Raw genomic sequence first — 11,433 nt, 5'->3', positions numbered from 1 at the left:
GAAACTCAGTCCTTATGTTTCTGGGTATTTTTGTCAAAGGAGATTTCTTGCCTTTGGTTGTGAGGAAGGAAAGAGTAACCTAGACTAGGGTGAGGGTAAACACACAAGAAAAGGTCAGATTTTAGCTCTAGACTCCACTGTCTGCCACTGACCAAAACCACTTTAGCATTCAAGGACAAGGGCATTTTGCATCAACTGAAATTCTCAGCAGTCAACTACTTTCTTCCACTTGCAACAAACTGGTATTTACAACTCTGACTTAGAATATTACTCCTTGTAAAAAAAAAAAACCCACATCTAACAAATAAAGCTCAAGACCACCTTGACAAAACACTCTTGCCAGAGTGGCCCAGGGAAGTGGCACCAGTTCAATACATATCTTCCCAACTTTTTCCTTGTATATTTTTTGTGTGTACACATTTCTATAGACATGCTTTAAGAGGCATCACACTGTGATCCTGACTCAGCATGCCGTCCACATGAGCGTACACTGCACTCCAGTGATATGCATCCCAGAATTTAACCAGACCCCTGTTGGGAGCACTTAGGTTATCTCCCCTCCTTTTTACATTATAGCCCATGTTCCACTGCACATATTTACTGTAAACGCCTCTGTAAATAAACATCTTTGTATACGGGGATGAATATTTCTTTAGGAAGCTAGAGAAATCAAATCACTGGCCCTGCTCATTTAAATTTTAATAGTTATTGCCTACCAATTTCATGAATAGACACTAACAGAGACAAATGACAGTATGAAAGAAAAAAATTACAAAAAACCCAGAATCAATATCCAGATACACAAACAACAACTGTGAAACAATCAAAAGAAAAAAATGTTAAATGGTGTTAACTCTGCCAGGGCAAAATACCTAGCTGAAACCGAAATCAGTCAAAGAGAAAAATAAAGTTTAAAACCCGTTTATTCCTTACAAACTGTGGTCCAGGGGGCTGTCTCCTGCTAGGGCAGAAGCAAGCAAAACCCCCCCTCCAACCTCTCAGGTTCAGATAAGCTCTCTGGTCACCGAGGTAATTAGCCACTGATATGGAGATGAACTATTTCTCCTCCCCTTAGGAACACCTGTTGATGTGGAGATGCACTAAAGCCAGGCAAGCAGCTCACCCAGCCAGCAGGTCCTGCAGGTCACTGTTGCTTGGCAGCAGGTCACATGCTAATCTTGCCTTCCGATCCCTGATGGCCTTCAGGGCGGGGCAGTGTTGCAACAGGAGGGAGCAGATGTCCACATGACCCTTCTCAGCAGCCTGGGGAGAGAGAAGCTGAATAAAAGCCATGCCCCAGGGCCATGCTCTTCCTTATTCCACTTCCAGGGCTCTCCTGGTCCTGAAAAAGGTCTTGTGGAAATGGAGACGCTGGCTGGCTGAGTAGATTTCCCCTAATTCCTACCAAATCCCAATGACTTGCATGCCAGTTGGTGGAGTACTAGGTATTATTCTGACAGTTAGCTCAGTTTGTCTTTCTTATGTCCTTTGCTCAGTGGCCATTCTTCTTTCCTCAGGTGTGTACAATAACAAGTACAGAACCTTGGATCTCTAAGCATCTTTTCAAATGTTCAGATCACTCACAGGATGCAGGGCACCATGGGCACAAGATACCCCAGGCACAGGCTGTGTCCTCTGGGAACTTGCTGATGAGCAGAAATAAGTGGGCCCAGGTACCCAGCTTTTTCTTCTCTCTGAAGTAGGTGACCCCAACCTGGGTGTCAATTTCTAACCTACCTTCTCCAAAAAAAATAACAGAGCTAAGTGATTTACATGGATTACCTAAACTTTCACAATAACCATCAGAGGTAGGAACCATCATTAGTCCCATTTTACAGATGAAGAAATGGAGGCTTATACAAGTTAAATAACTTGCCCAAGACCACAGAGCTGGGGTGGCAGCCTGGGGGTTCTAAACCAAGTAAGTCTGACCTCAAAGCCTAAATTCTTAACTATTTTATACCACTAATCCTCTACTTCTCCCAACAGACAAATTGATGGACTACAGGGGCTTTTGGGGAGGTATCACAATTAATATGAGTAGCAGCCACCACCTCAAATTTGAATCCAAATCTTTATTTAACAGGTCCCCTTGATAACTACAGACCCAGAATTCTCAACTTTGTTGCCTCAGTTCAGGCAATGGTGTGTTGTGAGCAGTTGTGAGATGCATTACAAATGAATTAAAAAAAAAAAAATACCAATGCTTGCAAAGAAAAAGAAAAAATAATTTTTTTAAAGAAAGTAGAGCAATTCATAATCCTCACACATCTGCATCCCCCAAATAAGATAAAAAAGTATGTAGATGCACCACTAATTCTGCAGGCTGGGAGTGACACCAGTCAGGCCCACAGCAGGTTCTGCCTATCAACACCCATGTGAACTGTAGCAGTAAAACTTCCAAGCAACACCAGTTTAGACCATTAAGAAATAAGTAATTGGCCTCTCCAATTGGCAGGGTTCTTAAAACAACACCAGTTGTTCACTCAGCATATATTCACAGAGCACCTGTGCCAAGCGCTGAGGCGCCAACAGCAACAAGAGCAAGTCCAGCTGTCTCCAGCTGGAGACAGTGCTCAGACAGAACTTCTTGGGGGAGAGAAGTTAGAAGTCAAGTTTAGGTTGTTCTGGGCCATACAGTTAGTTGGGTGAACTGCCCATGTCCAAGGAATAGGAAGGCTCTCCGAGGGTGTGATGTAGAAGCTAAGACCCTGAAGGAAGGACAGAAGCAACCAGATGAAGGATGGGAGAGGAGAGGCATCCAGACAGGAGAAACAGCTTGACATATATATGGAACCTGGGGTGTCAGCATAGTAGGATCAAGAATGAAAAAGATTAGCAAGGCCTGAGTGTAAGGGACAAGGGGACAAGGGCTCAAGATAAACTGGAGGACAGATATGCTTCCCTCTCAGTGCACATGAGGGTAGTATGTTCAAAAATCCCTGGACAATGAATTATTTACATCTTGCTTCCTAAAAATTAAGTTGTTCCTTGAAAAGGCCTTTTTTCCCCACTAACTTTTTTTCTTCTGGTAAGAACACTTAATAGGACATCTACTTTTTTGACAAATTTAAAGTGTACACATAGTAAACTACAGACACAATGCAGATCTCTAGAACCCCATCATCTTGCTAAATGACACTTTATACCAGTTGAATAGCAATTCCCCACTTCCCCTCCCCTAACCCCTGGCAACCACCATTTTGCTCTCTGCTTCTAGGCTTGACTATTCTATATATGGGACTTCATAAGACATTTCATTCAGGATAAAAAACAAAACCAGAAGACAAAACCTGTTACCTCTTTTTAAAATGTATCAACTGGTATCTAAATACCACTACAAAGTGTTACCCCAATTCCCATCATCCATTAAAAAAATGTTACAACCATTAACATCTGGGTGTAAAATATAAATAAATAAAAACAAGAACTTTATCTCTGTTACACAGCATTCCAGGACGCTGTACCTAAGCCAGCACCTTTCTGTCACACCATCCTTCTGGAGTTGGGGTGCCTGCTGTGGATTGATTTGTCAACCCCTAGGCCTCCATGTTACCAGCTGGGGCAATGGAGTAGAGTGTCTGGAGTCAGAACACTGATTCCCAAAAGCTTTCTCCTGGAAATAATGCCCATCTATGTGTCTTTTCTTCTGTGGCTGAGCACTGGCTGCCTGGCCCAGTGTGCTCGGGGGGGGAGGGGAATGGCATGTAGTCTGTAATCGGAGAGCCCCTTTAGAGACACATGTCTCTAATATGAAAGAGTGAGCATAGATTTCTAATGAGAGCAAAAGGACTGGCCACAGGCTCTGTTGTTAAACCGTGCAGTCAACTACTTAAAATTTTCTATTTTAATACTCATATCCAGAATTGTATTTCACAAGCTACAATTCAAGAGTATTCTTAATGTGTGTTGGTTGTTTAAATTAATTTAAAAAAAAGAAGACAAACTGGAGAGGTAGGCAGTGGCTCATCCCAGGAAGCCTTGTAAACCAACGTTAAGGACTTGCTAAAAGCCTCTGAAGGAGTCTAAGGTGTGGCATAATCTGAATTGCTTTCTAAGACTCTCACTCGGGGAGAAAATCAAGTGGGGGCAAGAGAGGAATAAATATATACATGTGCCATAAATATGCTTAAACCACTTCTCAAAAATGACTAAGAAATTGGCTATGTGGATGCTTTAAGACAGTGACCTAGAAGACTGAGGGACTAGGGGTCAGAGGTGGAAAGGAAACCCATTCTCATGGTATTTTGTTTTTCACTCCTTCCATTGTTGACTGTGTGTAGGTATGTCTAGTCAGACAAGGTTCAGTTAAATGATCACTCTGGCTATCATATGGAAAGTGGGCTACAGGGATAGGTAAGAGGATGTGTAAGTTTCAGAGAACCAGTTACACAGAAAAGCACTCTTGGCCTTCCTCAGGGAAACGACATGTGCATTGAATCTCAATTCACATGCACAGGAAGAATGCTGGAAAATTGTACACTAATCCTAAAGTGATGATAGGTCAGCGCTGAGATTACAAATTATTTTTATTTTCTACTTTATGCTTTGCTGTGTTCCCACATTTTCTACAGTGAACATAATTTTATAATGACAAAACAAGTGTTTGAAGGGGGAAAGGCGGCATACCTTATGTAGACTGGTCATGCCATCGTCATCTACCAACCTGGGGTTGGACCCATGAGAAAGCAGAAGTTGTGCGATCTCAGTGTGCCCGCAGTAGCTGGCCCGGTGCAGGGCAGTGGCGCCCCCGTGCGTTTGGGCATCACACTTGGCCCCACTTTCCAGCAGGAACTGGCATACGGCGTAGTGGCCATTGCGGCTGGCATAGTGCTGCAGGGAACAGGGGCTAGGTCAGACGGCAGAACCCAGGCAGGTAACAAGGGTGGTGGAGCTCCAGAGCAAGTGACTTGGTCATCTCAGGTGCCACCTCCATAAGCCATGTGGCCTGGGAAGGCTCCTTCATTTACTTTTTATTTTTTATTATTTTGGTATCATTAATATACAATTACATGAGCAACATTGTGGTTACCAGATTGCCCCCATTATCAAGTCCCCACCACATACCCCATTATAGTCACTGTCCAACAGCATAGTAAGATGCTATAGTCACTACTTGTCTTCTCTGTGCTATACTGCCTTCCCTGTGCCCCCTCCCCTACATTATGTGTGCTAATCATAATGCCCCTTTTATCCCCTTATCCTTCCCTACCCACCCATCCTCCCCAACCCCTTTCCCTTTGGTAACTGTTAGTCCATTCTTGGGTTCTGGAGTCTGCTGCTGTTTTGTTCCTTCAGTTTTCTCTTTGCTCTTATACTCCACATATGAGTGAAATCATTTGGTACTTGTCTTTCTCTGCCTGGCTTATTTCACTGGGCATAATACCTTCTAGCTCCATCCATGTTGTTGCAAATGGTAGGATTTGTTTTCTTCTTATGGCTGAATAATATTCCATTGTGTATATGTACCACATCTTCTTTATCCATTCATGTACTGATGGACAGTTAGGTTGCTTCCATTTCTTGGCTATTGTAAATAGTGCTGTGATAAACATAGGGGTGCATCTGTCTTTTTCAAACTGGGCTCCTGCATTCTTAGGGTAAATTCCTGGGTCAAATGCTATTTCTATTTTGAGCTTTTTGAGGAACCTCCATACTGCTTTCCACAATGGTTGAACTAATTTACATTCCCACCAGCAGTGTAGGAGGGTTCCCCTTTCTCCACAACCTCGCCAACATTTGTTGTTGTTTGTCTTTTGGATGGTGGCGATCCTTACTGGTGTGAGGTGACATCTCATTGTGGTTTTAATTTGCCTTTCTCTGATGATTAGTGATGTGGAGCATCTTTTCATGTGACTGTTGGCCATATGAATTTCTTCTTTGGAGAAGTGTCTGTTCAGATCCTTTGCCCATTTTTTAATTGGATTATTTGCTTTTTGTTTGTTGAGGTTTGTGAGCTCTTTGTATATTTTGGATGTCAACCCCTTATCAGATATGTATGTCATTTATGAATATATTCTCCCATACTGTAGGATGCCTTTTTGTTCTACTGATGGTGTCCTTTCTTGTACAGAAGCTTTTTTAGAACAAGTCCCACTTGTTCATTTTTGCTTTTGTTTCCCTTGCCCATGGAGATATGTTCATAAAGAAATTGCTCATCATTTATTTTCAAGAGAGTTTTACCTATGTTTTCTTCTAAGAGTTTTAAGGTTTCATGACTTACATTCAGGTCTTTGATCCATTTCGAGTTTACTTTTGTGTATGGAGGCTCCTTCATTTCTAGCATCAGTTTCTTCAACTGGAAAATGGGGACAAGAATCATTCCTACCTCACAGGATTGTTATGAAAATGAAATTCAATAATTGATGTACAGCACTTACACTAATTTAAAAAGCCCAGGATCACATGATATTTAAAACAGAAACCATTCTGAGAGAGAAGAAAGGGAGAGTAACGATAGAGGGCAAACATCAATCCCCCCTCAGAGCAGGTACCCCTGAGTTGGAGCATCTCTGTCCTCTGACCCTGTGGTCCTTCCCAGCTCACCAGAGCAGTATAGCCAGCTGAGTCGGGCTGACTGGGGTCTGCTGTCCTCTGGATTAAATATTTCACTTGGCCCAGGTCTCCATTCAGGGCTGCTGACCAGATACCTGTGGAAAGACAACCAAAGTCCTGAATAAAGCTGAACGCCTTGAGGTTAGTGCTTCCGTTACCTCCTGACCTCCACTTTCTCACCCATAAAATGGGGATTCATTTACTCAACAAATATTAACCAAGTACCTCCTCTGTGCCAAGGACTGTCTTAGGTGCTGGTGACATAATTGAAAATAAGATAGCCAAGGGGCCTATCTAAGGAGGGCAACAGGATTAGACAATATAGAGATCCCTTCCTCCCACTTCAAACACACAAACATTGGATAAAGGAATGTTTACAATGTTTGAGTATATAGTCAAATCCAAAAGCAACAAGACCCTTCCAGATGCCAGAACAAGGTGAAAAACTATGGGAGAAGTGGTGATGAGGTACTGAATTTATGGAATCCAAAGAGTCCTCGTAACTGGACTCACATCTCAGGGGCTGTAGCTTGAATGCCTGAGCAGGATCTGGAGAAAAGACTGCAGGTCCTGTGCATGGCAGGGAGCTGGAACATTAGAGCAAGCCTCTGTGCACAAAGCTGGGAGTGGTGTCATGTTGTGGCTGAACTGGGACTGGGATAGCTCCACTCTCCTGCCCTAAAGAGCAGCAGGGAGCAAATTGCCATGCCCAGGCACCTCATTCATTCATCACATATTTACTGAACACTTACTGTGTACCTGGCATTGCTCTGGGCACTACAGGTCAGCCAAGAATAAAATATGCCTCCCCACCCTCACCCCTAGTTCTGGTCTTATGGAGATTACATTTTAATTAAAACAGACAAGAGAAAAAATGAAGTAAGCCAGGTGGTGCTAAATGCAGTGAAGAAAACTAAAAACAGAGAAGGGGCACAAGAAGTGGTCAGGGATGGCATCTCTGAAAGGGTGATATTTATTATTTTATAGTCTATCCTAAAAGGCGACAGAAATCTAAAGGAAATGAGAAAAGGCACCATTTGACTAGGTGTGAGAAGACAGCAAGCACAGAAGAAGCATAAAAAATCAGATATACTGACCTAAGCAACTTGCGAGGTGTGGGACCCATATGTGTCTACATTACTCTTAGAAAGCAAAATCCCAATCTCAGAATCTGTCATGATCTGGACATAAAAACTGACCCAGACAAGTGAACCCTATAAGGACAGGCAGAGGTAACTTCTGAAAAATCCTGAGGATTCTGCCACAAGCCAGCAAAGAGCATCTTACAAGAGAACCCCCATGGTGGGCTCAAAGATTAAAAATTACAAAACAAAGAAGCAACCCACTGCCTTGCCAGGAAGTCAGCAAATATAGCAAATGGGAAAGTGCATGCTTCAAAAATTAGCCATGATGGCACAATCTAAAAGACTTTACAACGACATTTAATATGCTCATAACAGAACAGTAGGGGGAAAAAAGGATAGACAGATCTGAAACAAAAGTCAATCCATTAAAAAGAATCACTGAAATAAAACAACAGCAATATATGGTTGAACAGTACTGCAGACCCAGCTGCATAGAGAATTAGTAGTTTGGAAATCACCCAGAATGCAGAATGTTAAAGAGAAAAATATTTAAAAAGGCAAAGAAACATGGAAGAAAGGCAATGTATCAACATATGTCTAATCTCCACAGTTTCAAAAAACATAACAAAAACAGAGAGAAACTGGATTGGAGAAAGGCAATGTTTGAAGAGAGAACAGCAGAGAATCATTCTGAAGCAAACAACCATGAGTTCTCAAACAAAAAAACATTAAATCTTGAGGATTAATAAGAACAAATCTAGCATGGTGAAATGACCAAATATCAAAAAGAGGTGCTCCTGTCTTTGAGGTCACCCACACTTTGTAAGTGTGTAAATCTTTTAATCTTAAACTTTCTCTCTCCAACCTTTCAGGGCACCTCTCCTCTCTGAGGCTTCTGCACTTACTCTCTCTTTAAGTAACTTTAAATAAAACTTTTACTCTGCTTCACTAAAATAAATAAGTAAATAAATAAAGAGGACACTTAACAGTTACCAAAAAGGAAAGATCATTACCCACTGAAGAATAACAATCAGATTATCAGAATTCCTATCAGCAGCAGCAGATACAAGAAGATAAAGCAACAACACCTCCAAATGATTGAGGGGGGCAGAAATAACTGTGTCAGCCTAGAATTTTATACCTAGCTAAGCTACCACGTTGTGTGTGTGTGTGTGTGTGTGTGTGTGTGTGTGTGTGTGCACGTGCACACATGCGTTCTTGCTCACGCATGCATGCTCACTGGAAAAACTGTTAAGATATGAGGTGTATGCTTCAGGAAAAAGTTAAATGAACCCAGAGAGAAGATACTATTTGAAGAAAAAAAAAAAGTCCACACTACAAAATAGGTAAGGATCTTTTCCATGTGTGGGAAATAGATAATAAATGAGAAACAAACAAAATAATGTCAGATTGAAAAAACTGCTTTGATCAAAGTGAAGTGATATATCAGAGTAACCTGAAGGGAAAAGGATCCTACTTTGGATAAGGCAAGGTTTGTTTCTCAACAGCAGCACAACTGAGGTTTTGGGCCAGATGATTCTTTGTTATGGAAAGTTGTCCTGTGCATTGTAGTATCTATGCAGTGTCCCTGATCTCTACCTACAAGACATCTATGGCACCCTCCCAGTTCCAACAATGGAAAATGTTTCTAGATGTTGCCAAAAACCTTCACCCCGCAGAACTGCCCCCAGTTGAGAACCACTATGTGTTCAGGGTGGGTCTCTCTGAAGAGGTGATATCTGAACTGAGACTAGAAGGAAAAGCATTAGCTAGTCTGATGGTTGCAGGAAGTTCATTCTAAGAAATGGGACAGCAAGTACAACTTGCCTTAAGTCAGGAAGAGATCTTGTGTTTTTGAGAAAGCAAAAGGAGACCAGTGTGGCTGAAGCACAGTGATTGGGGGAAGAAAAGGATGAGAAATGAAGCGAGGGCAGGGAATATCAGGCAGAGATCCATTACACAGAGTTTTGTAGGCCATGAAGGGAATTTGGATTCATGCTAAAAGCAGTAAGATTGCTGATTTAACACTTTCAAAGTGGTACTCCGGCTTCTGTGTATAAAGTGGAAAAAAACCTTGTAGGAGAGCACGAGTGGAAGCAGGAAGGCCCGTGTGGGAACTCCTTCAGTTGCTCAGAGAATGGCAGTAGGAGATGAAGGGAGTGAGCAGATGCCCGAGCCACTTCTTATTAAGTGGGAATGCACGTAAAGCTGTCGCATCTACCAAAAAACCGATGATAGCGTTATGACTGCAGATAGGATACTCAGGGTACCGAGAAGAGCGGACTTGTTTTTCTGTTTTACTCGGTTCCAGACTGGCAACATAATTAATCTCTGTGTGGTCTGAGGCAAAATGTTATTTCTGAGGCCCATAGGTTGGGATAACATCACCCGTCTCGAAGGCCATCTTTGGCTCATTTAAAGCACACGGGGCCCAACACACCGGGGCTCGGAGCGGCGCGTCCCCGTCTGCAGGTCTTGCTTCCCACCTGCCCGCCCGCAGACACCTGAGCAGGCATGCGTCTCCCGGAGGTCGCTCCAGATGAGGAGCCGGCCCGGCGCCCCGACTGGGGAGGTTACGAAACCAGCCCTATATTTCCCAACCCGCACGCGGGGCTACCTTCTAAGGGCCGAGCTCGGGGCCCCGGCGGGCTCTCACCGAAGCGGGAGCTGCCAGCCCGCCGCCGCCGCCGCCCTCCCCGGCCGGGCCGGGCCTGGCCTGCGGCCGCCTTCCCCTCGAACGCCGGAGCCCCGCCACCTCCCGGGCCTCACCCCTCTCGAAGTCCATCTCGTCTAGCGTCTGCTGCACGCCGGGCGCCGCGCTGGGGTGGGCGCAGCAGGGGCGGTCGGCGCAGGGCCGCGACGCCGCCATTCTGCCCAGACCTGGGCGGGCGGCTTAGTCAGGCGCGGGTCTGACCACTCGCCGGCCGGCGACCGCGCGGGGCTGGCTAGTAGGGCGTCTGGGCGTTGGCTCGTGAGCCAATCGGGGTGGCGGGGCGGGGTTTGTTGCGCTGTGCCTCGCTGCAAGGCGGCCGCGAGAGGGCGTCCTTGGCTAAGCGCAGAGCCGGGGCGCGCCGAGTGGGCACCAGGAACCCGACTCCCGGGCCCGTGACCTGGTAGGGTTGAGGACGAGGCGGGCAGGCCCGATCGGGAGCATTTTGGGAACGCTCGCCAGAACCCAGCCCTCCAGGTCCTCCTCGTCCACCGGGCATCCCGGGCAGGGATGGGCGAGCGCACCACTCAGGCCCAGAAAGATCTCACGGCGGCCGCGCAGCGACTTCGCGAAAGGCCTCCCCACACCCCTCCTGCCCATTTCTTGAAAGCCCGTGGCAGGCAGGTGGCGACAACTTGTCTTCCCGCTTGGAGCAACCAAGCCCCGAAAGCAGGGACAGGGCCTTGTGCCCAACCTCCAACCCCACGGTGGGCGCCTAGTTCACGAAACATCTAGCTCAGGCTGATGTTTACTGATCGTGCAGGAAGCTAGCATACCCGTCAGCAGATGGCAGCCCTCTCCAGCTGAGGACACCAGGGGCAGCGGCCTGTTCAGCCACTGCACAGTCCCCAGACCGTGAAGGGTAGAGGACATTTCACTTGACTGCCTCTATCTGTGGGCATGAATTATAGAACCCAGGCGGGGTCCCCTTTTCCTTACAAGTCCCTAGGCCCTATACCACTCCTTAGGACAGTGGCTTGGTACACACTGGGTGGCAGTGGGGAAAGTTCCATGCCCCATGCCACGGTAGCTGAAGCACGTAAGACCAACATTCCTTCAGGGCAGGGGGCTGGAAGTAACGTT

General features: G+C 45.2%; 1 protein-coding gene across 1 annotated transcript; it reads right to left on the bottom strand.

Annotated features, from left to right (window-relative positions):
* Positions 1 to 910: 910 nt before the first annotated feature.
* Positions 911 to 10,576, bottom strand: ANKRD39 (ankyrin repeat domain 39). Its single transcript, XM_036888872.2, has 4 exons — positions 10,410 to 10,576; positions 6,547 to 6,650; positions 4,630 to 4,833; positions 911 to 1,263 (listed from the first exon to the last, which is right to left on the bottom strand). The coding sequence occupies exons 1-4, from the start codon at positions 10,507 to 10,509 to the stop codon at positions 1,120 to 1,122; spliced, it is 552 nt and encodes a 183-aa protein (XP_036744767.2). The 5' UTR covers positions 10,510 to 10,576; the 3' UTR covers positions 911 to 1,119.
* Positions 10,577 to 11,433: the final 857 nt, after the last annotated feature.

This window comes from Manis pentadactyla, chromosome 2 (assembly GCF_030020395.1).
Source record: "Manis pentadactyla isolate mManPen7 chromosome 2, mManPen7.hap1, whole genome shotgun sequence".
Classification (NCBI taxonomy): Eukaryota; Metazoa; Chordata; class Mammalia; order Pholidota; family Manidae; genus Manis; species Manis pentadactyla.
This window is presented reverse-complemented; position numbering and strand designations above follow the sequence as displayed.

Excerpts from the sequence above, each read along its gene's own strand:
- ANKRD39 (XM_036888872.2), bottom strand. The coding sequence starts at position 10,509 with ATGGCGGCGTCGCGGCCCTGCGCCGACCGCCCCTGCTGCGCCCACCCC. Across the intron at positions 6,651-10,409 it reads CGAGATGGACTTCGAGAGGG|GTATCTGGTCAGCAGCCCTG; the intron begins GTGAGGCCCGGG and ends GTCTTTCCACAG. Across the intron at positions 1,264-4,629 it reads GCATGACCAGTCTACATAAG|GCTGCTGAGAAGGGTCATGT; the intron begins GTATGCCGCCTT and ends CTCTCTCCCCAG.